Genomic DNA, 24,789 nt, shown 5'->3' with positions numbered 1-24,789 from the left:
CTTGTTGTAACATAGTAGCAATAAGGTCAGATGTGCTTATTAGTCATATTCTCTCGTCCATTTTTTTTTTCTCTCTCTCTTTTTGTGGTTACTGTCAAGAAAAAGAGTATGGATGATTTCGCATGAATGTTTCTTGTCTCTGTTTACAGCATATCCTGATAAAAAGTCCAGTTTTGAGGTGTGGCATTTCATGATTAGAGCTCCGATACAGTATTGTGAAACTATTCATACTAGTATTTCAAGCGTAAATTGTATAGACTTTACCGACGAACACTCAAAGGATTCTCTATTTGAATATTATGATGCATTATTTCTTGTATGGGTTTCCAAACTGTAAAGACAATGGAACTTTTTTTTTTTTGGGGGGGGGGGGGGGGAAGGGGGGGGGGTGGAAGAAAAAATTGTTGTATTTGCTTAATCCATAGACACTTACAACCTCCCTTCTGAACGTGGACTTGGGTATGTGCAAATATATTGCGTGTTCTTGCGCTGAAAGTTGTTCTACAATTTCTCAATGCTGTCATAATGCAGAGCTAGTGGGACATGATTGCTTTATCAATTCAATTATTTCTCATTACTTTATGAATAAATTGAGTGATATTTTCATGGGAAGAGAATTGACACTATTTTTCTTACTGTTTATTATAATAGTAAGGATGGGTAACTTATGAATGTGTTGTGGTATCATGAAATACTAGTACTTTGGTCATTTTTGCATGGAGGGATTAAAAGGTGCTGTAGGCTACCAGCTAATCACCAGTACAATACTTTGGCTAAAGAAGACAGCAGACTTGTTGAATCACCAGCAGATGACCTGATAGGTAATATGATTTCATGACCGGTGTGTCTGACTATTTATGAATACTTTAGGGCAAGACTCCTGATGCATGTGTGGATTGAACATCAATGACAGGGGCGGATCCGGGAATTCCGTAAAGGGGAGGCGCCTTTACAAAATGAAAGGCCCCTCATTTTTTCCTTTTATTTCTTATGTTTTAACAAAAAATAAAGAGGGGATGCACATGCCCGGCGCGCCCCCCTCTGGACCAACCACTGAATGAGCTACTAAGAATTGGGATCAGAAGGTCATGGAGTCATAGCCAAGACTGAGAAATTAACACTTTGGGTCATTTTTTATGAAATTTCTTTTAATTGTAGCTGATTGAGCCACCATACGGGAATTCGCCATTGCCATTGTGGATGAATGTGGAGGAAATCATAATTTGATTGCTGAAATGTTTTTATTCTTGCCATAACTCCAAAATAAGTATTTGATGATATTCAATCTAATCTGGTAACAAGATATGTAAAGAGAAAATGACAGGGTAAGGGCATTTTTCTTAGCAAGTTACAAAATGCCGATCATATTACGAAAGTAATATACAGGTCATTGAGGTCAAGCAAGACTGAGTATTACCTGTATCAAATTTACAACCCAAGTTTCCATGTTGAATTTCAATTTTCAATCCAATTACTGACAAATCCAAGGCAGACCTCTGAGAGTTCGGCAATTTTAACCTTTTGAGTACCACATTTTATTCCCTGTCCAAAGATATGTGCGTGAAATTTGTGCACATTTGATTCATCGACATAGAAAGGGTTAATGAAAATTATGCTTTTTCAGAGACTTTTAAGGATGCTTATTATGTTTTGTGGAAACATTTTGTTGCCTCCTCTTGGTACACCTTATTAGGGCTCACTGTTTGCTCAGCTCCCCCCCCCCCTTCCCCTTGCTGTTGTTGCTATTTCACTCTTTTCCTTTCTTTATCCTTCTGTTGTTCCTTATCTTCTAAGGTGTTGCCTCCCTATTCATCCTTTTCCTTGAATGGTTGCCCCCATGATCCTCATGATCATTACTGACCCTCCTCTGCCTTATGTCTGTCCACCCTCCAGCTATAATCCCCCTCCCTTTACCTGTTGGGCTCCTTGCCCATGACCTCCTACCCTCTCCTTTTGTTTTCTTTGTTTTCTGTACCCAGCCTATCCCTGACTATTCTTGTTGTGTGAAGTCCTTAGTCTATGTGATTGCTTTCCTGACCTGTTTGTCATTTGCCTCTGACCAAGATTCTGCTAGGATTGAAAGCTCAGGCCCCTTTTAACTGCATTTTGTGGAAACAAGTACATCACCTTATAAGTGGAATGCAATCCATTATATTGTCTCAGTATCCAGAAATTATAGAATATTTTTGGTATTCGGATTGCATCAGTTGTTGAAATTAACTTCATTAATGCACAGATTCTATTTTATATATTTTATGTTTTGTTAATTTGATCACACAAAAATGAACTTCATGACTAGATGCTTTCATTGTATATTGCCTCTAATGATTTCCTTTATGTATATGTACATACCATATTTATAAGAGAAATACACCTGTCTTTGAATTTGTAATAAAGTTTGTCAGTTTATTCTATATTAAACACTTGATCTGGAATGTTGGTGTGTTTCATATTCGAGATACTTCATCTGTTTCTTTTATAGAGAGAGAAAAATGATTCAACAATCATATATATATGTCAAGTCAAAGAATGTGTGTTTGTGTGTGTGAATATATATATATATATATATATATATATATATATATACATGTATATATAGTGCAAGAGATAGTTCCCTTCCCAAACGTATGTGGTGACTCATTGTGGGTAGCCGCATAGAGTGAAAGAAATTAGACTTGAGGCGGATGTTGCTCTTGATCTTTTTCTCCCTTTTAACCCGTTGAGGACGGTTTCATTTTGCTACAACACACATTTCCCATAGACGCTTGCCCGAGTATACTCGGGACTTGTCCTCAACCGGTTAATCAGTCGAGCTTTCAGCCTGTCATCGGGCCTTCATCAGTGATGATGTTAGATTGTATTTTCATGTTGAACTGAATGATAAAGGTAATACTTCCGAAGATTGGCATTATATGACATTGCATTATATATCATGACATATTAGGCCATTTAGATAGTCTTGTTCCGTTGGTAGATCCTGATGAAGGCCTGATGACAGGCCAAAAGCTCAATTGATTAAAAGGGAGAACAAGATCAAGAGCAACCTCCACCTCAATTCTAATATATATATATATATATATATATATAAATATATGTATATGAAGGGTTTGTTTGCAAAAACCGATAAGTCCAATTTTGAAGATTTTGAAGTGCGATCTCTGTCATTAAGTTCAAAATAATACCTTTTAAATGATATATTGTTCACTACATATAATGGTATATTCTTTAAGTTATGGTCAAAAGAAGCAAAAATTTTCTTATTATTCTCTTTATTTTTCTTGACCTTTAATCGCAAATATCTCCATTTGACAAATATGGACTTATCGGTTTTTGCAAACAAACTCTTCATATATATATATATATATATATATATATATATATATATATATATATATATATATATATATATATATATATATACATATATACATATATATGAATACAATGTATTCATAATGATGGACATGACCCTATGATTATGTATACCTAATCATTGTTTTCATTCTATCACTGTTTTTTTTTCTTCTTCATATGTGATATCAAGCTCTATTACTGTCAAATGGGTTGTTGATCATATATCTATCGTATACTTACTGATACATTGATTGTACGTGTATCATTATGTTAGCATTTTTCCCGCGGAGGCGCAGTTTCTGTGAAGAGAAAGAGAGAAAGAATGCGAGTCCTTCGCCAGAGTCGAGCGTCTCTTTCCAGTCATGTGTGAATAGTAACGAGGCGCAATAACAGAAAGGCTGCAGCTCCCGTTGGCTTATGCGGACAGTGAACACAAGAGGGCGACATAAAGGCCAATACGGACACACACAAAAAAAAGGACAAGAGCCTTGTCTGGCTGAAGAGGGGCATCGGCGCTGAAGCGTTCGCCCGACCGGCCGGGCGGCTGGCAGCTGGGCTATGCAAGAGTACTAGAGCGTGGTACGCTAGTTGGTGACCCGTGTACGGCTAGCTTCGTACCACATTTCGCTTGTTAGTTATCATCATACCATCACTGGTTGTTACTTACGGTGTGTATTTTGATGACACGTCCTTGTCCCGTCTTCTGGCATAAATTCGGGCCTAACTTCGTCATAACAGCAATCGGTATGTACCACTTTGAAAACATGCCACGTTAGTAAATAAACGTTGTTACATATTCGGCAACGTTTTGACGCTATTGCTAATATTGGTAGGCATATTGCTGTAGAAGTACAACTTGTATACAGCAATAATAGCGTCAAAATGTTGACGAAATATGTAACAACGTTTATTTGTTAGACTTCTAGACAGTCTACTAGAAGTTCAGTTAACCATGACTGGTCCATGGGCATGGTTAGACTTAAATTTACAGATAAATTCGAAATTTAGCATGGTTAGAAGCCTAGATAGAGTTGTGCATGTTCCTCAATCGTTTAGCACGTTTTATTACTAGGCATCCAGCTTGCCCCCCCCCCCCCCCCCCCCCATCCCCAGGATTGCTTTATTACTGTATGATCTAACGTTAGACAGAGAGATCTGTCTGTCTGGAGAAGTCTTTTTTTTCTTAAACATCATCACTCTCCTGGGGATTCAGTGAAGCCAGACGCAGTCTCCGGCCGCGGAACGTATCCCCAGACGACCAGTCGATACAGACCGATCTTTTGCCTGGCTGGTCAATGGATGATCGTGGTCATGCAGCAGTCTTACTAATCATACGTGTATCGGCTGACTACATTTTATATGCATATCGTTTATAATAACTATTAAAACTAGAAGTAGAAACTTAACTGTTTGAATGGGAGAATTAAATGATGGAATGCGATATCATATCAGATACGAACTGCTACCAGCCCAGGGGAGGATCCAGGGAGGACAGCAACCGGCGCACGCCCCCCCTTTATTTTTTGTTGAAACAAAAGAAATAAAAAGAAAAAAATGGGGGGAGGGGTGCGTGCGCCCCCCCCCCCCTTTATTTTTGTAAACACGCCCCCTCTTTACGGAATTCCTGGATCCGCCCCTGCAGCCTGAACACGCCAAGCGTTTGGCTGCAGTATAAACTGTGAAGAAGGAGCGCTCCGGGCGGTTTAGTTGAGTTTTATCATGCAACTCATTCACCTCCTGATTATAAATCAGCAGTGCAGTGTCACTGTAAACCTAAAAGATGCAATTGAATTTTATTCTCATCATTTTGCTCCTGCTCAGAGTGAGACTGACTCGACCGAGAGACAAGACTGAACATGCCTGGGTCGGGCAGACTGCAGCTTCTGGACACCAAGCAGGTACTGGGGGAGCATCTCTTCTCCAAGGTGACGGAGCTCCACCCTGAGAAGGCGGACCGCATCACGGGGATGCTGCTGGAGGCAGAGAACGAGGACATCATGAAGATGCTGGAGGACGACTCCCTCCTCCGGCGGAGGATAGAGGGCGCTCTTCGGGTCATGCAGGAGTGAGTTGCATTACGTATGAACAGAGAGTAGAATGGTTCAAAAGTCCCTGACCTATCTATTTACAATGCAATATAAGGAACAAAATAATACACTGAAATTGTGAACCTATTTGACATTTAAACTGTACAGTTATGCTGTAAGGCCCATCCCAGTATATTGGCTCAAATTATGCAAAAATCAAAATGCTGAAATTAAAAGTTATTTGATATACATGTATTGTTAACTTTCTGAAAGGAAGCCATGAACTTCAGAAATATTTTTCTAACAAAAGAAACTTTAAGTACAGTGGTGTTGTAGGTCAGGAGAACATTGATTCACAACCTCAATTTTCTTGCTTGAAACTTACGTTACCACTCACTTCCAAAGAAAAACATTCAATGAATCTTTTCTAGAGGCTGTGACAGTGCAAATAAACGTTACAATTGTTACATTGTTGAAATATAGTTCTCAAACTTTCAAGCAAATGGTATGCTCTACAGTATTGCTGTTTTGAATACAGAAAAACAAGCTTTTGAAAATACATGATCGAAAAAATCGTTGAAAATATATGGAATGTTTCTAGATATTCATTTCTCTGCAAAAGTGATGTTGAGGGTACATTGGTATCATAAATCAACACAAATCAACATGCATTTGGATATCACGGCCCCTTTAAGATAGATTGTGGTATTCTTGAGTACATCCAACACATCAGATATTCATATTCAGGCGGTTGGTATGGATGTATTACAACTTTTATGTAAATTTGTCACTTGCCTGGCAGAAGAGCCTTAACTAAGGCTTGAGTGCTCAAAAAAAATCACAAATCAATGATATTACATTATATAAAACAGCTTTCTAAACTGTTGTTGTAAGCCGGGTTAATGATGACGCTGACAGTCTCCATGAGTTGAAATTGCAATGATTTATTGAGCAAATCAAACAGACAGTCTAAACTCCGCACTATCCTCAGCTACATGTCGAATACAGAGTGAATAACAGATACAGGCCTATTAACTATTCAACATAGCAGAGCTCGTAGAGAATACATTAGTATACCATTCATTCTCTCTCAAGTGAAAGGTCAAAGTGAAGAATCAAGAATCAATCAAATCTGCGTCATTATATTCACATGAAAAATAAAAGTTGCGTTGTGCCCATGCCAACCACACGCACACTGCGCCATTGGCATGGACACAACGCGCCTCAACGCATTGACGCAACAATAACATACCGCATATTTCCATTTACCACAAACTTCCCCGCGATTATATAACACAACCATGGGTTATATAATCCCAATTACATCATATCATTTTCATAACATTATACATAATAATACATAACAAAAAATTCCCCGCTCTTCATGTCAAATCATTACACTTTACAGCAATTCCATATAAGAGCGGATTAACAGCACAGAATACAAAATATACTTCAGGAAAGTGTGTGTTCCCCGCTTTTCCAGTCAAATATACAAACGTTGAAATACTACAAAATTGAACTTTATACATGAAATCTGCCAAGAGCTGAAACTCTTGAATCTTCCAAATTTACAGTAAATCATACAAACTCATATTTGATACATGGCATAAATGTTCCTCGCCAAGAGAATAACACATCAATATGTTACAATTTTCTTCAGTTCTGTTTCGATGTAGAACTCAGCGGTCCCACATTGTCAGTTATGTAAAGAATATCCGAGAAAACAATGCATAAAAACCCGTCAAACATGCCGTAACAGAACATGTTCTATACATTGTATACATCAATGTGTATAGTTCAAATTTATCAAGACGCAATATATAGACAAGTCTCTTAATACACATGCCAAATGCATACAACACAACAACTTCCCCGCGATTATATCATACGACCCGTATGATAATAATCGATTTCCTAAAAGTAATGTATTTCTCAATGAATCAATATAACACATACCACGAAATTCACAGTTGAAACAAAGTGAAGTCACAGAATGTTAGAATTCACTAACAAAAATAAGCTTCCCCGCTTTATTTGTCATATCGTCACAGTCAGCGATTTGCTCATTTACAAAACTTACCTTGATACCTTGATACCTTGATGTAGTAATCCCTTGAAGCAGCTTGTACATGAAGCTATACTGGGATGAACTCGAACTGTGTGTCATGAGGGGGTGTCATTCAGTGTATGTACAGATGTCTCACTATCATACAATAAAATGTGAGTATAGGTGCTCAGTGCGAGTAAAAACAGCGTCGATCCTCTTACACAGTGGCTGATCCAGCAGGAGGCTGCATTGCCCTGAGGATGGGCAAAGCAGCTCCTTGGAATAATGTTGGGTTGGCGGTGCTTACTATGGGTCCCGGCAGGCGATTCCATAGTCTTATGGCTCTTGGGTAGAATGAATACTTGTGGGAGTCAATGGTGGATCTAGGGATTGTGTATTTGAGTTGGTGATCTTGTCTTCCAATGTAGTTAGCTGGGGTGATATCGGGTGGGAGGGGCATGGCAACCAGGTGATGTTGGATTTTGTGAAAAAGTGTGCATTGTGCAAGAAGGCGGCGAGAGTGAAGGCTATCCCATCCGAGTGCTGTTACTAGGGCTGTGGAAGATGATGTTGGGCTGTAATCACATAGGACAAAACGGGCTGCAGACTTTTGTACTTGCTCGAGTGAGTTGATATTAATAAAAGTGAAAGGATTCCACACTGCAGAGGCGTATTCTAGTTGTGGACGGACCAGTGCAGTGTAGGCTCTGGCCTTTACTTCTTTAGTACATGGAGACAGGGTTCTGCGGATGAGTCCCAGGGTTTGGCTTGCCTTGTGCCTGATGGTCTGGCAGTGCTTGTTCCACCGAAGGTCAGCCGTAACCGTCACACCTAGGTACTTGTACTCGTTGACTCTGGGAATTACTTGATTGGAAAGGAGGTACTGATAAATACTGGGAGTGCGTTTGCGGGTTATTGAGAGGATGCCGCATTTCTTCACGTTGAAGTTCATGAGCCAGTTTTGGGACCAGGCCGATAGTAGTTGAAGGTCTTGCTGTAGTAAGTGAAAGTCATCATCAGTCACAATCTCACGGTAGACAACACAGTCGTCCGCAAACAACCGGATGGAGGATTGGATATCATCTTGTATGTCATTTATGTACAAAAGGAAGAGAGTCGGGCCAATCACAGATCCCTGGGGGACTCCTGATGGTACAGCTCTCCATGAGGATTGTGTACCATCAATTACCACGGCTTGCTTCCTTTCACTGAGAAAGGACATGACCCAGTTGAGAGAGTCTCCTGAGATTCCATAGTACTGGAGTTTCGTACGCAGGCGTTGGTGTGGCACACGATCGAATGCCTTCTGGAAGTCCAAGAAGACTACATCAATCTGGCTGCGTTTTTGTAAGGTAGAGGACCAATCATGTACTGCTGACGAGAGTTGGGTGGTTGTAGAAAGCCCTTGGCGAAAGCCATGTTGAGCATCAGTGAGGATGTCATTTCTTGCTAGATGCTTCGATACATGACTGAGTACAATGTGCTCCATGACTTTACAGCATATACAGGTGAGTGAAATGGGGCGGTAGTTGGAAGGATCACTCCGGTCACCTGATTTGTAGACTGGGGTAACTAATGCCTCTTTCCACTGGGGTGGGACTAAGCCACAGTTGTAGCTCTGCTGGAAGACAAAGGAGAGAGCAGGGGCAATCTCATGGGCAATGATCTTTAGGAGCTGGGGAGGAATCTGGTCTGGACCACTTGCCTTGGAAGGGTCAAGTTGGAGTAGTTGCTTTGCTACTCCTGTCCTGTGGATATGTAGGTGTCCTATTGATGGGTATGGTGATGGACCTTTCTGTGGAACTTGGACCTTTTCTGTGGAACTTCACACAAATTAAGGGATCATTCAAAGCATGAATTCTCGACCAACTATATCTCATTATCAAATGTTCCTGAATCACTGAACAACCACTAAATATTGTCAGAATGCCATGTTGTTCAGCTTCCAACAAAACAATGAAAATAATAGTTTAGTTCCTTCATTTTTCCATGTAGTAGTGATTTCAAATACTTTCTTATCACTATTCCAATATCTCATTAAAAACTTCTTATCAATCACATATCAAAACAACCATTGGTTTCTCGCATCGATATTGCATTTCTAAATGCGCATAGTTGGGTCTAATTCCATTGCTACTTGAGATGGTACACAAGTTTCAGCTGCAGTCATGAACGTATACACTGTAAGCGAATCAACTCATAACAAATTCCATGAACGGACAGCGGATTTCTAACCTGCAGCGACCAACCCCAAATCCGGTCTCCAATTTGACTCCCAGGGCCCCCATACCGTTCCCTGAACATGACATCCATGTTTCCACACGTTACAGATAGGTATGCATGCCTCCCTTGTTGTTAAATCATTGACAACAATGTCACCATGAGAAAATTTAATATTCTCCCCTTTTGGAATTGATCGCTCCTTTGGCGCTACGTGAGTGCTTAGTGGCTGCACTTTTGCATGCTTCTGGACATCCTGACCTTCATGTGATAATTCGGGACCCCTCTCGGTACCCTCTCCTACAGGTTTTGCAATTAGAAGCACCCCAGCATCTAAATCCTTAGCATCAACCTGTTCATCACATGACTCATGTCCATGTCCCCCAGCATCAATTTCTGCACCACCCTCATCTACATCAACGCAACCCAGAATCTGCGATCCCCCATCCAAAAGAGATATGACATCCTCCTTCTCCTGTCCAGCTGTATCTAAGGAAAGATCTAGCTGCTGAGCAACCGGGTCAGTGAACACTCCTTGTGTTCCAGCATCAGCACTCCCAGTTTTCAGCCCATCTCCCTCTAGCATACAGTCTTCACGGAGAACTAACAGTGCTTCTCTCCTAAGCACTTCAAATCGGCATCCCCGATTTTTCATGTGCAAACGCCTCAACAAAAGACGTTCCCTCTCATCCCGTGTTCCACTGATAAATCAACTGGACAGAGCTCCGTCTCTAAGCTGCCTCAGAGCCGCAGCTTCCTTCTCATCGTCTGCAGCATCTACCAATTTTGCATAAAGACGCATGAGAGCCCTACTGAAGTCTGCCAAGTCTTCACTATCATGTTGAACACGATTATAGAACAAGCATCGCAAATAGTGAGAATTCTCTCGACTAAAACACAGACGGAGAGCTTTTACAATCTCTGTGAAACTCCTCCGCTTCTCGTCAGACAGACAATAAAGAATTTCCTCTTTTGCTGGCCCCGTAAGGTTGCTCACCAAAACCCAAGCCTTCTCCTCATCACTGAAATGGAAAGGTTCAATAATAAAATTGAATCCTTCCATCCAGTTAGAAAAAGGTGTTTCAGTGCCATCTTCACAATACCCACTAAACTTTTCAATCTGAGCATGGTCTAGAGCGAGATTTATACACAACCCTATTGCCTGTCGATATGATGACGAAGAGCAATTATCACTTTGCACGTCCTTATAAACAAACTGTTCACACATGACTAAAGACGCAGTTAAACTGACCAATTATAAGACACGTCATTTTCAAACATGAAACGTAATGCCCAAATGGCATCATAGGTCAAAATCTGCATTAAGTCCAATCGGTTAATTAAGTTCAGCATCATCCATTATTTCAGTTATCAAATACTTGTTCAGTGCGTGAGATTCTATGCCATCGCAGCTCCAACCGTCGCATCCCGATCGATGTTCAGCCGCCCCCGACGCACGCCAGCACTCCGACGTCCACAGCAAACCCGCGACTCACCATCAGCTCCAGTCTCCAGCCCGCCATCGACAAGCCTGATCATCTTGAAGCTGCCTCACAGAGTAGTGCTGCTCTACCAGGGCTGATCAACGTAGACCATCAAGATCACTCCTGCATACTCCTGTCCGCTACCAAAGTGTCGTCAAAACAGCAGGTCTCCTCGGAGCGAAACGTGGATCGTTCTTCCGTCATACTCGAGGCTGTTATTCGTTGATCAGGGTTCTTCAACTCGATGAACCGTCAGAACGTCGCAATCCGCCAGGCTGTCATCATCCCACTCCTGACACCATTTGTTGTAAGCCGGGTTAATGATGACGCTGACAGTCTCCATGAGTTGAAATTGCAATGATTTATTGAGCAAATCAAACAGACAGTCTAAACTCCGCACTATACTCAGCTACATGTCGAATACAGAGTGAATAACAGATACAGGCCTATTAACTATTCAACATAGCAGAGCTCGTAGAGAATACATTAGTATACCATTCATTCTCTCTCAAGTGAAAGGTCAAAGTGAAGAATCAAGAATCAATCAAATCTGCGTCATTATATTCACATGAAAAATAAAAGTTGCGTTGTGCCCATGCCAACCACACGCACACTGCGCCATTGGCATGGACACAACGCGCCTCAACGCATTGATGCAACAATAACATACCGCATATTTCCATTTACCACACTGTCAAATTATGTCGCATACCAAAATTCTATTTGGGGGTCAAAATTTCATGCTAATGCCCTTCTGCTGGGCTGGCAGACATAAGACCTTTTTATTTACAATTGCTAGGCTCTGTCAATGGAGGACTAAAATGTAAATTGAGAAAAATATTCTTTAGTGAACCTTAGCATGTTTACATTACTTCACTTGGCTACCTGTGCCTTGAATTTCATGTCTGGAAATCCTTACTGAGAAACTTTGCAGTGCTTTTAATGTGACAAAGAAACAGTGCCCTGTTGGTCTGTGATAATGATTCAGATCGTCATCAGAAGATATATTCAACGTCAAAAGTAACCAAGTGGTGTTCGTTTTCTCCAGACAAGACAACATCTGTGGTGGTGGTGGTGACAGGGAGAAGTATGGAGAAGAACTGTATTCCCTAATTTCTGAAATAGAGCCCATCCAGTGTGCAAAAATAACAGGTGGGTATGGTAAAGGGAGAATTTTTGATAAAGTAGCATCATAATTTTGTTTTGTTTTGTTTTGTTATGTCTTGTCTTCACTGAGAAATGCATTTTTTTTTTTTAACCAAGACAGCGGATGTTGATTTCCATAGCACATAACACTTGTTGACTGGATTTGAAAATGTCAACCTAATGGCGTAAAAACTATAAAAAGCAAAGTAACAACAAGAATTAGTGAGAGATGAGACAATGAGATGTGAAAAATGTCACATGAAATGTGTGTATTTTCACATTCTTAGTCAATTGAGAAGCATGAACCTTTGTATGCATGATACCTCCTTGGTGTCCAGCCAACAAAATGTAAAATCAATTCATAGATGTGTTTCAGCTGTCTCTCTGGCATTGAGAGAACAATCGCGTATACTTACTTCAGCAGGTAAGAAATTTGAATTAAAGTATGTCCTTTCAGGCCATGCTTCTCAATATTCTGTTAACCTGAGGCCCACTTTGGCTCCTCCAAAGTCTTTTGAGACCGAGTTAGATCAAATGTAAATCCTTTTCTTATTTATTTATTTTTTATTTTTGGAAGACGTCACGCCCCACTGGCTGAGAAACACAGTTTTGAGATATCCCCCAAGCAAATGTGTAGAGAAAATCAGGAGTAAATCTTGTTAGTCTAGAACCGATAGAATTGCAGGTCTTTCTGTTGTTGACTTTGAATGCTAGTACTTACAATGTTTGATTACAAACAAACATTACTGTCATTATTGCATGGATCCACATGACAAAGTTGTTACATGATATCTAATAAAAAATGCAAATTCATTATCAATCAGAGTTCTTGTCATTGTCCAGGCATGCTCCTAGAGCTGGATGTTCCCCTCATCCGCCACCTGCTCTCCTCTCCGCCGGACCTTCGGGGTGCCGTGCAGAAAGCCATGGCAACGCTACGAGCAGACGGCGGCCAGAGGGAAGAACTTGGAGAGAAACTCTACAGGATAGTCGCTGGTCGATATGATGCGGATTCAGCTGCAAAAATTACAGGTACAATTCCTCTGAATAACGGTTGCACTCTGTGAGTGACGATCTTTTTTTTTTCTCCTTTTTTTTTTTTTTTGTTAAGGAGGAAAATGTGGTATACAATGTGGAGAATCATTCTACCTTTGTTCCAACTTGATTGATGTATTGAAAATATGTTTATTTTAAGGAAATGCATCAGTAGTTACATTCACGTGATGCTTATCATTAAATATAGAACTTGTAGGAAGTTAGCAACAAGCTACACACAATGATAACATCCTGATCCTTGTCTCATGCAAACCAAAACTGGCTGGCAGATTTTAATTTTAACACCAGAGGTAATTCATTGCTTGCAGGAGTTACGCCCAACCACAAGCTTGTTTTAAAACCATGTTGCATCACATCAGCCCACTGACATCTGGTACATGGCATTGCTGGGTGCCCTACACTACCCTTATCATTGAGCTATGCACGTCCTAACCACAAGGCATCTTGTGGGTACGAGCGCAGTGCTCATTTTCTTAGCTTTCCCATCACATTTCCATATTTTAAAGTTGGAGGCACTTTGGGTACGTCTGTCATCAATGTTTGCCAGCTATGAGTAATAACGTTAGGTTATGGCAGCTCCATATAAATCTGACCAGTGACATTTTGTGTAAGCAGCGAATGACAGCACCATAACATGCAAATCATCCAGTCTTTTACCAAGTTTGCTTCACTTGAGATGCCTACATGAGGCAGTGTTGAATAGGCCCTACTCATAACTTGTAATGCTAACTTATGACTCATCAGAGATAAATCCAGTCTTTATTGAAATATTTGCCTTCATCTTGACAAACACCTCTTCAGAACAAATTCTTCCTGTAGTCCTAGATGACCTGTACATACTCTTCAACTTTCATTTCAGGGATGCTCTTGGAGATGCAGGACGCCCAGCTGACCCGCACCATGCAAGACCCATCCCTCCTGGAGGACAAGATACGCCTGGCGGAGGAGGCCCTCTCCAGGCAGCAGCAGGCAAGATGACCTCCGACCTCAACTGCACCCTTTGCATACCAATGGGACAAGCAAGGCCAAGTTTGTAAAATGCATAACAGAGAAGTTTTACAGTTTGCTGTATGAGAGCACAAACCTTAATCTTGCCTTCATCAGAAACGATATGGCACCATACTGGAATGTCGCTCTTAACTGGAAGAGGGATGTACTCAGAGGTGTTCAACATTTATCTTTTTTTTAATCTAATTGGAGCTTGACTTTCCACCATAAAGTTTCAGCATATCTCTTTACACAATATTTTATGTCTTGAATAAGAACATAAACAGGGCCAACGAATAATGCTTTGGGGTTAGACTTTGGAATAGTTCTTCCTATTTTGTACTGTGTGGAAGACCTGTCCCAAATTACATCAACAATATATTGCTTTGGTTTCCTGCAATCCTGTCGACTTACTTGATATGGATGTCTGTGATTTGTGATTGTGGATATGAACTTTGTGGTTGGGATCGTACAAGATAGTATCAACAGATTTGTAATCAATGTACAAATTGGCTGGCAGCATTTTGTGTTGCAGTTAAATTGTGTTGAGAACAAATTTGTGAGATTTCCCTCCCAGATATGAAGTAAGCCTGTTAAGATCCTGAGGGGCAATAATATTAACTATGCCCCAAATTAAAAGCAGTCTATATCTGTTTTTGTACTCAATAGAATTAAAGAAAATTTTACTTGGTTTATTGCAATCAATTTACTTGGTTTATTGCAGTCATGCTCGCCAATTCACACATCAGATGCTGCCATAGACGTTTACACTGTGATCACATCATACATGAGTCACCTCTTGTGCTATGGAAGCCAAGTGTTTATAGTACATGTACACATTTCCGCGTATGTACCGTGTATGTAGTAAACAGAGAGTAGTTTAGTGCTATGGGGCCGTTTAGTGCTATGGGGGCAGTTCGGGTCCTATGAGACTATGGGCAATTATTTCATTTATGATCCCGATGTCAGCCAATCAGACTCTAGGATTCATCAAATGAGGTATGTAGTGAAATATACCTGTAGCAGTTTGATGTATACTAGTAGGATTTAACGAGAACTTACCTTTTGATGTTCGCATGCATAGTAAATATTCAAAACTACAAATGTGACTACTCTCTGTTGTTCATATTAGAGATTCTACACTTCCATTTGAATTTTTTTATGGGTGAAGAGGGCATGTAATAACTTCCTCTTCAATATTCATATATGAATCTAACCACCCTACTCTCAACCAGCTCACCCGCCCTGGTCTGGGGCGACCAGCGGCAGGGGGTAGGCTGGGCTTGTGTCCGGTCTGTAAAGACGCGAGGGGATTGGTCAGTGCACTCACTGACTCATCTGCCACATTGCCATAAATTAATTTAGCTAAACAACAACAAATCAAAAAAAAAAATATTACGCCAATTTCATACTGCTAATCCTCTTGTTAATTTGGCGCTGAAGACACAAAATTCAACTCGGCATGTAAACATTCGTATATATAGTTTCCGTTGCAGGACTTACAAACACAGCATCGATGCAAGGTGTAGGGCAGGGGGAGGGGATTAATAGAGGAAAGGGGGTAATTGTCAGCGGCCACGTAACCACTCAACAATATAGCTCTTTGCAATCTTCTCGCCTTATCACCTTATTGCTGTACCACCAATGGGTAGGGGCCAACTCACTAATACAGTGAAACCCCGTTATAACGAGTTCGGATATAACGAGGTACTGCTTATAACGAGGTGATCTTGCTGGTCCTGTTTTCCTTTGCGTGTTAATCTATGGCAGAGCGCTTCGGTTATAACGAGATTCCGGTTATAACGAGGTAATTTTCTGTGTATCATGATAAAGGAAAAACATAAGCAATCTGATCGGATACAACAAGGTTCCTTTTCTTGACTGAGCGCCTCGAATGCGCGACGAATAAAACACCGAAAAAAAGGACGAAAACAACTAACCATCCACCTTTTTCCTGCTCTGCAACTTACGTGTGCAGCAGCTCCATTTCGCATGTTGGGCATTCACCCAGGTAGGCACCCTATATGCAGGTATAGTGTACATTTTACGTACATACACAACATTCCGTGAACTACTCAGTACTCGTCGAAGCACGGAGACATGGCTGTAACACACAACGATTTGTGTGTGTAAATCTTGGCACACGGGAAGCCATGGAACTTGTGTGATTGACAGTGTGGGCGTGACTTCTGCAAATTGCGAAACATGTAGCGTATACAGATGTATGTAGTACTCTGACGTGCACAACCATACACACACGTGTGCCATGTGAGCTTTCAAAACTGCTTGCGTGCAGTGTGTGAACGGCGGCTCCGTGGTTAGTTGTGTAGATTTTGTTGACGCATGGCATGTAGAACAGAGCATGTGGTCCCCTCCTGCTTGGTTCTCTTTCCTGATTGGACAACAGGTAGTGTCAGAAATCAGGGATGATTCATTCGAGGAAGGGTAAGATGAGGTGCAAGAAAATCAAAGGAAGAATCCAAGCATTACCTAAATGTCGGATGATTTATCAAGTGTGTAGAAACCAAGCACCCATTAGTACAATGGATTCTTTTTGGGCTAAACAGAGCTCAAGATAATGAATTATTCATTCGGGTAGTTTTTTGTCTCGGAGTGATTACCCTCTTTCGACACCTATGGGATGTAGGCAGCTTGTACGTAATTAACTTTTTTTTTCTCTCTCCTTTTTCTCTTTCTTTTTCTTCTTGTATTCATTTTCTTTCTTTTTCTTTTTGTTTTCATATTGTTTTCTTTTATTTATTCTTTATTCATTCTTTTATGTTTCACCTTCGTTTGTTTTCTTTTTTTCACATTCATTCATTTTCTTTCACACTACACATTGTTTTGCTGTACATGGGGGTTTGGGAAAGTTGTATATTTTGTTTGGCATTTGCTAAAAGATCGTACACAGGTACCGGTACATATAATTGTGTACAGGGTGGGGTGTTTTTGTTTTTTTTCTCTCATTTCTCTTTTTCATTTCGGTGTTCATCAAAGTGTGAAGTTACTTCAACACACGTTTGTCGCATTCGTAATCAACGGCTGAAAAACTCTGTTATCTTCTGCTGAACGAGAGACTTGTCACGACGCTTCTGCACGAACTCCTCCAGGCGGGCAAGTCACTTGAACTCGTCGTCGGTTTTTCTCTTTCTGGCTGTAGAGAAACTCCTTGACGTGGGACAAAGAGCAGAGAGCATCTGCTGCAGTCGGTGGTGGAGGAGGAGGAATCGTCTTCCTCGTCGTCTTCTTCTGTTTGCCCTGCCTGCTCGAGTGACGTCCTCGCCGCTTTGACCTTGTCGATCAGCTCCTCCTCTGTCGGGGTAACGCTGCATATCACGTTGTGGTCAGCCATTGTGTACTCCTGAAAGGAGGATGAGAGTTGCATGTGACGACCAAGGCGATTCCAGATATTCCGGTCGTCACGGAATGTCTCGTCGGACTGATCTCCGGAATCAACGTCGTGAGGAGTTGTTTCGAGTGCGGTATGCCCGATCCTCTCCCAGATGTTGGCCCAGGAACATCAACATCGATGTCGGGTTCTTGTCGCGCCTCCTCCATCAGCTTGAAGCCTGCCCTGGCGTAGCAGTGTTGGATGCACGATTCCGTTACCTGCTGCCAAGACGCCTGAATGAGGTCAATCGCGTCCTTCACAGTGATGGGGGCGGGTGAATCTCCAGCCTGGTAGCTTTGAAGGAGCCGCTTTACAAGGCGTCGTCGGTAATGAGTTTTAAAGCTCATTATGACACCTTGATCCATTGGCTGGAGATGGGACGTTGTGTTTGGCGGGAAGAACTGGAGCTTGACTGCCTGTAGTCCTTCAACATTCGGATGTGCAGAACAGTTGTCTACGAAGAGCAGGACACGTCTGCTTTCGGCCGCAAAGCGTCTGTCAAGTTGCTTTACCCAAGCGGTGAACTCCTCCGACACCATCCAGGCCTTCTTATTTGCTGTATACGAGACTGGCAGCGATCAAACATTTTTCAGTGATCGGGGTTTTTTTGCCCTGCCAATGACGAGGGGCTTAAGTTTTTCTGCTCCACTCATTTTTACACTGAGCATCACAGTCACTCGGTCTTTATTTTGTTTTGTTCCGTGGCATTCTGTCCTGGAGAAGGCCAAAGTTTTGTCTGGCGTCATCCGGTAGAAGAGCCCCGTCTCATCTGCGTTGAAGATATCACGCTGATCGTAATCCTTCACGATTGCGGGAAGTCTCTCCGTGCGCCATGCATCCACGGTGACCTCGTCCACACCGGCGCTCTCACCACACACTCGTAGCTGGTGAATGTTGTGTCTTTCTTTGAAACGGGCAAGCCAACCATTGGAAGCCTTGAACTCGGTGTGTCCCAAGCTTCTAGCGAAGAATTCTGCCTTCTCCTTTAACAGTGGGCTGCTCACTGGAAGGTTTTTATCCCTCACATCGCAGAACCACTTGATAAGGGCCTCTTCGACATCGTCAAGTGCGGCTGTATGGAAGCGCTTGCGTGACGGGTCGAACTTCGCCGATTCAGACTGCTCCTCGATTCGACGTTTATTTTTTATGATAGTGGACATCGTGCTGGAAGAGAGTTCGAATTCTTTTGCGACATCACTCTTCTTCCTCCCACTATCAACAGCCCGCAGAATTTCGATCTTGTGCTCTAGACTTAGAGACCTTCGCTTTTTCTGAGACGCCATTCTTACAATGGAGATTCGACGAAGTGAGAGGACGAGCGAGATGCAGGAGGCGCGAGATACTGAAGAATCCTCCCTCTCAGCAGCAAAGAAAATTTATGCAAATATGCAAATACAGTACTCAACCATCAAGCACGGGAGGGGGAAGCTAATCACAATTAACTCCATTCTTGTATAACAGTTTAATAATTATGAAATATCACATTTTATATGGTTGTAACACACACACCTTACACTGATTCTTAATCTTTCATTGCTGCACAATATATTAAACATATTTACATTACTCTTTTGTCAACGATATTGCCCCACAGCTATATTATGAACAATCCAGTTGATTACTGTAAAAGTGGATATTTTCGCGCGACTAATTTTTCGCGCTTTGCCAGGTAAGAGTTTCGCGTGTTTTTAATTCCGCGGAATCAAGACACCAAGTACACAAACATACGGCAAGCAAAAATATTCGTGTGCTTTTATTTTCGCGCTGGCTTCTGGTTGCGCGAAATGTGCGAAAATTTCAACACCGCGAAAATTTCCACTTTTACAGTAGTCCAATGAAATCACTGTTACTAAGTCATTAATCCCACCATTTATCCAGTCAAAGTGCACTGTTTTGCATACGTACACTGCTTTCTCACCTTGTTGTTCAACATCACTAATCTTATCTTTTCTGCTCGTTGTAATAGTTTGTTCCCACATCCACTGCCTCCACCTAACACCCAAACAGCACCTCATAGAACCTCTTTTTTCTTTTTTTTCCCGCTGGATTAGCACCTCTACTAATTGGATTCCGTCATCTCTCTCCCTCGTAATCGCGACCTATACAAAAGCTCTCTCGCTCTTAAAACTTTCTTCGGTTCGTTAAAAGAGAAAAACAACATACCTCATTCAGATTTCAGTAGGCTAAATTTTGCGCAGTGAGCGTTGAAACCTTTAAAATATTAGATTATAATCTCCAAAAGAGTTGGCTGTGCGTACGGATATAACGAAGTACCGGTTATAACAAGGTAATCCCGGCGGTCCCGAGGACCTCGTTATAACGGGGTTTCACTGTATTGTCAAATAACTGATTGTCATTAAATTTGACCAGTTTCACCTGTGGCATTTGGCTCAACATGCCAAACCATGGCCTCATTCTGCCCTTCATCCAGGGGGTCATCATCAGCTAGTTTCCTCCGATTCAAAAGGAGGAGGGGAATTAACATCTTGTTTCCGTTTGAGACCAGAGGCCATGGTCACTTTGGGGATGAAATTACATGGCACTAACCGATTTCTGTGAAGCATTTGCATTCTCTTTTCCCCGGTTTCTGTTTTGACTTGGTACGCAGGTTTATCTTCATTTGGCTGATCCACCACAACGCGAACATCTCTACCCCACCTATCAGGTAACTTCTGCTTCCGCTTCAACCCTACGTTACGAATTAACACCCTATCACCAGCTTCAAGCTTATTCTCCGTAGTGTTTACATCATTCTTCTTCCTATTCTTTTGAATCTGCTGGTTGGTTTCCGAAGCAAGTTTGTATGCGTGTTCCAGTCTTTCACTTACGCAGGCAACATATCCATCTGAGAAGATAGACTGCTCATCTGCACTCGCTCCTAATAAGGCTTCTACTGGTACTCTGGGATGCTGCCAGAACATCACAAAAAAAGGGGTGTACATAGTGGACCCATCTTTAGTGCAATTGTAAACATGGACGAGTGTAGAAACATGCGCCCTTCTAGTTCGCTTTTGCTCCTCAGGAAAGGTACTGAGCATTCCTTCCAAAGTCCTATTCATGCATTCACAGGCAGACGCTATTACCCTGGGGATGGTGAGGGGTCGTTCTGGTTTTCTTTATGCTAGCTAATTTACATAACTTACTCATGGTTTGTGATTTAAAATTGCAGCCTTGGTCGGAATGGAGGCGCTCTGAAAAGCAGTAGTAGAGGAAAAAATGTTCATACAGTTGTTACCCGGCTCCCGGGTAACTGGGATGAGTTCACAATCCAATATCACTTTCTATCTGTATGCAGAGAATGATGTTCAGTGGTCCCAAAATTTTGACGATTCATTTTAACAATACCTATAAATGAGCAATATATTTCTATACTAGTGGTCATCAATCCGTTACTGGTGCGTCCTGTCCGTTGTCTCGGCATTCTTGGATGGCAGGCTCGCTCAGGGTGGGTAAGTAATAGGTTGACCATAGGCTTGGCTCCTGGGATCCTGGGTCCACGGTGGTGTCGGGTATCTGGCTTTTCTGCATCCTTCTTTTTGATCTGCAGCTTCTCTGCGAGGAGATGGAGTTGGTCCTCCTGGAGACGGTGCATGCCCTCCTGGACCCTCAGGGTGACCTCTTCCAAGCTCATTTTGGTCGATCGGGTAGATGTCTTTTAGCCAGGTACTGGTTGAAGGCTCCAGGCTATGGTCCTAAAAGTTGGCTAATGTTTGACAGTTCATGATATACTTCTGTGGCGTCCTTCTCTTGGGTGTGGGCCTTCAGAACTGTCCTCAGAGTGACCAGGGTCAGGCGAGCGTGGTTCTCGAGGTAGGACCTTAGGCATAGTCTTGGGGTGATGGTTCTCACTACCGCCTCGATCACTTCCCTCTCGCTGTAACCCTTCGAGAGGGCGGCCTCTATCTGGTGGTTGAGGCTGGTGTAGGTTAAGCGATCCCTCTGATTCCGTTCCCCGATTTGCCCACTGATCCGCAGTTCCTTCCGGAAAAGTGGAGGAACAGTTGAGGGTGGCATAGGCATCGCATGGTCCGGGCTGGTGGCAGCAGGTGGTGGCGTGGAAAGAGGCAAGGAATGCGGTTCTTCTTGTCGATGCGGGTTCTCTTCAGCACGGGCTTCCAAAAGACGCAACCTCTCGTGGAAGTTGCTCTCCAGCTGGCTCATCCTGGCTTTGTGAGCCTCTCTTAGCACCTGCATCTCGTCCTTGTCATCACTGGAACCATGCTTATTCGCATCAATCCGTGATTTCAAGGTCTCCAGTTTTTCCTTGGCTCCCGCCTCCTCCGGGCTTAATTTCCGAAGGGAAGACTGCACCATCCGCACTAGGGTTTGTCTGGACCGATCCTCGTCAGGTGTGGGTATGCCCAAGAGAGGACATACCTGTCATAGCTCCTCGATGCGAAGACCAAACAGCTTCTCTTCTATCTCAAACTGAGCTTCCTCAAAGGCTTCCATGTCTAAAGTGTAGGGTTCTTGGATCTGCAAGGTCAGGCTCTCTGGCAGCTTCTTTGCTGATTTTCTGCCCCTTATCTGGCCCTGTAGACTAGCTTTCCTTCACTTCCAACCAAGCCTTCACTGTGAAGTCTCAGTATGTATAGCTCTCTAGCCGATTGATCGTCCCATCAGTAGGTGGTTACGCCAGGTTCAGTATCCAAGGACATTAAGTCGTCATCCTTTAAACCTGTTGATTTGCCGTCCTGGCAGGGTCGCCAGAAATGTTACCCGGGTCTTGGGTAACTGGGTTGAGTTCACAATCCAATATCACTTTCGATCTGTATGCAGAGGAAGATAACACACGTCCAGTCAGGATGGATGCAGGGATGAAAGTGTCTTTAAATATTCTCAGTATAAATCATGCTGATTTTCAATGATCATATTGTGGCGGTCCACCCCAGCGACGGTCTTCGATCTTATCTGAGCGGCTGGACCCGGGGCGGATGCCGTGTTGTGTTCGCCTCCACTATCGTCTGTTGTGGGCGCTGTTGCCATCATCCCTCAAATTGTCTTAGTTCAGTGCTTGTTGGAGGCTAGACGTGAAGCCGTTTTCTCCAAAGTATATGGAGGGTGGAGGTTTGGGAGATAGACTTTTCCGGGTTACGTCTTAAATTTGTCTTCCCAGCCAGGGAGAGGTGGTCACTAAATCCCCCTTTTTGTACTACTTGTGGTACTTGTCAGTTTTTGAGTGACTGTGTAGTGTACATGTGTCTATGTAATTCTCATACAGTGCTTTCTCTATTTATGGTGTGGATGTTTCATGTGTCTGTGTATATAGCTCTGAATCCCAATCGCTTATTATTATCTACACATTCACTCCAATCATTTAAGTTCGGAAACGACAAATCTGGACTTTGCCAGTTTCAACAGTTTAATACACATAAATGAACATCGTATATGTATATATACATGTGATCTATTTGAACGCCAGTGTCTTAAGGCCAAAAAGGTAAAACACTTCAGAGTTATATGAACTATACATGAATGTCTTTATTAAAGGTTCTTAATCTTTCATACATCAAATTTGGACTTAAACATTTTGCATGCAGGTTTGTTTGCTGCCTCTACCTAACGCGATGCATACACCACCACTGTGCCTTCCGAGATAAGTCTGAGCCCCAGTGGCTCGACAGTTTCGGTACTTGGGAAATTTTCATCTTTCGTCTATACGTCTGTGTACAAAACCTTAATATCTTCTGGCAGTATCTTTTGTGTATACAGAGCCCTTCTCATCTGTAGCCAGTAATAGCCAGTATCGTCTGTGTACTATGCCAGTATCATCTGAGCCCTCACTTCTATTCGTTTTCTTCTTGGAAGAGATCCCTGGCTCGTCTGTAGGTATCAGTTTACATCTTCGTCCCCGTTTCCGGTGGTGGAAGTGGTGGTGAGTGCATCATGCCTAGGCGGAGGAGAGCTTCCTCTTACCTGCTTGGGCTAAGTGCCCAGTCCCACTGAAAATTCCTGTGCTCGCACTTGCTTTTATAGTGGATCCTAGCCAATCAGCTTACACCTCTTCTCCGTAGCTTGTAACATGTCAGTCACAGAGCTTTTCACCAATAAAAATACGAGGAAGGCTCCCTGGTATCCCAAACCGCACCCACTTACTACACTACAGGCTCTACACACGGACCGAATGCGTATGACCCTAAGGTCAAGCCGTTCCCCTGGCAATGGGTTGCCTGCCTGATAAGGGTTGTGTAGTGAGAGAGTGTGAATTAGCATAACGCATTTACGCTTGATACATCATGTTTACAAAACATGTCCCAGTGTTGTTTGCATTTATACACATCGCTTATATTGTGAGATGAGGTATAGACAATCGGCAGGGGGAGCAGAAAGGAAGTGGGAACAGAAAGTAGCTGTCAGCATGTCAGAAGATCTTGATGAGAGAAAGAAACCAGAGAACTATAACAGCTTGACTGTGGAAGGGTGGTGGTGAGATGGATGACTATAGAATGAATGAGACATGCTGTTCACTGTTACACCATATAGACATAATACTTCTTGTATAGACACAATACTGGCTGTCATTGCATTGATACCCGGTACGTGGGCATTGACGATCTAATCAGCGGGCTCGGCCTATCAATGTTTTGGTCTTTTGGTCTCAAGGCAGTCTCTCATTTTCATAAGAGACTGCTTTGGTAAAAACCTCTTACAGCTCTTCGTTGGTGGCACCCTCTTTCAGAACCAGCCTTAGTTCATGCTTTATGGTAGCCTTTTGTCAAGGCCCTCTTGCTGTAATGGGCGAGCAAAGCGAGCCCAGCCGAGCGCGCCAGCGTGAGGGCCTTTTGAGATCTGCTTCACACATTATTATTTATGACACGTGAACCCTTCTGAGTACTCATTTTAATGGGTTGCGGTCAACCAATGGAATGGCGCGCTCCCCGCATCCTCAGTCTTGGTGTTGTCATGCCTGTTCGCATGCATCACTGACCACCCGCAGAGGTCTGCCACAGAACTCTACGCACTCAGTGTGTAGAGTTCTATGAGGTCTGCGGCGTGCATTCGCTCTATTCAAATCAGGTTCGAGCAGACAGACACGCAGATTGGTCGACTTTTGCTCCCGAAATCGGGGAGCAA

General features: G+C 42.5%; 1 protein-coding gene across 1 annotated transcript; it reads left to right on the top strand.

The window, feature by feature from the left end:
• The first annotated feature begins 5,210 nt into the window (after positions 1-5,210).
• LOC139714611 (uncharacterized) lies at positions 5,211-14,608 on the top strand. The gene is made up of 4 exons (XM_071626292.1): positions 5,211-5,419; positions 12,184-12,287; positions 13,125-13,313; positions 14,197-14,608. The coding sequence occupies exons 1-4, from the start codon at positions 5,211-5,213 to the stop codon at positions 14,313-14,315; spliced, it is 621 nt and encodes a 206-aa protein (XP_071482393.1). The 3' UTR covers positions 14,316-14,608.
• The last annotated feature ends 10,181 nt before the right edge of the window (positions 14,609-24,789 follow it).

The sequence above is a fragment of the Diadema antillarum genome, unplaced genomic scaffold, assembly GCF_040938485.1.
Source record: "Diadema antillarum isolate AM-2024a unplaced genomic scaffold, OU_Dant_1.0 seq00002340_RagTag, whole genome shotgun sequence".
NCBI lineage: Eukaryota > Metazoa > Echinodermata > Echinoidea > Diadematoida > Diadematidae > Diadema > Diadema antillarum.
The sequence above is the reverse complement of the archived record's forward strand: the minus strand, read 5'-3'. Positions and strand labels throughout refer to the sequence as shown.

What these genes read in the sequence shown, in the direction of transcription:
- LOC139714611 (XM_071626292.1), top strand. Translation starts at nt 5,211, where the DNA reads ATGCCTGGGTCGGGCAGACTGCAGCTTCTGGACACCAAGCAGGTACTG. An exon ending in GCTCTTCGGGTCATGCAGGA is followed by an intron (nt 5,420 to 12,183) that starts GTGAGTTGCATT and finishes CGTTTTCTCCAG; the next exon opens with ACAAGACAACATCTGTGGTG. An exon ending in TTCAGCTGCAAAAATTACAG is followed by an intron (nt 13,314 to 14,196) that starts GTACAATTCCTC and finishes CTTTCATTTCAG; the next exon opens with GGATGCTCTTGGAGATGCAG.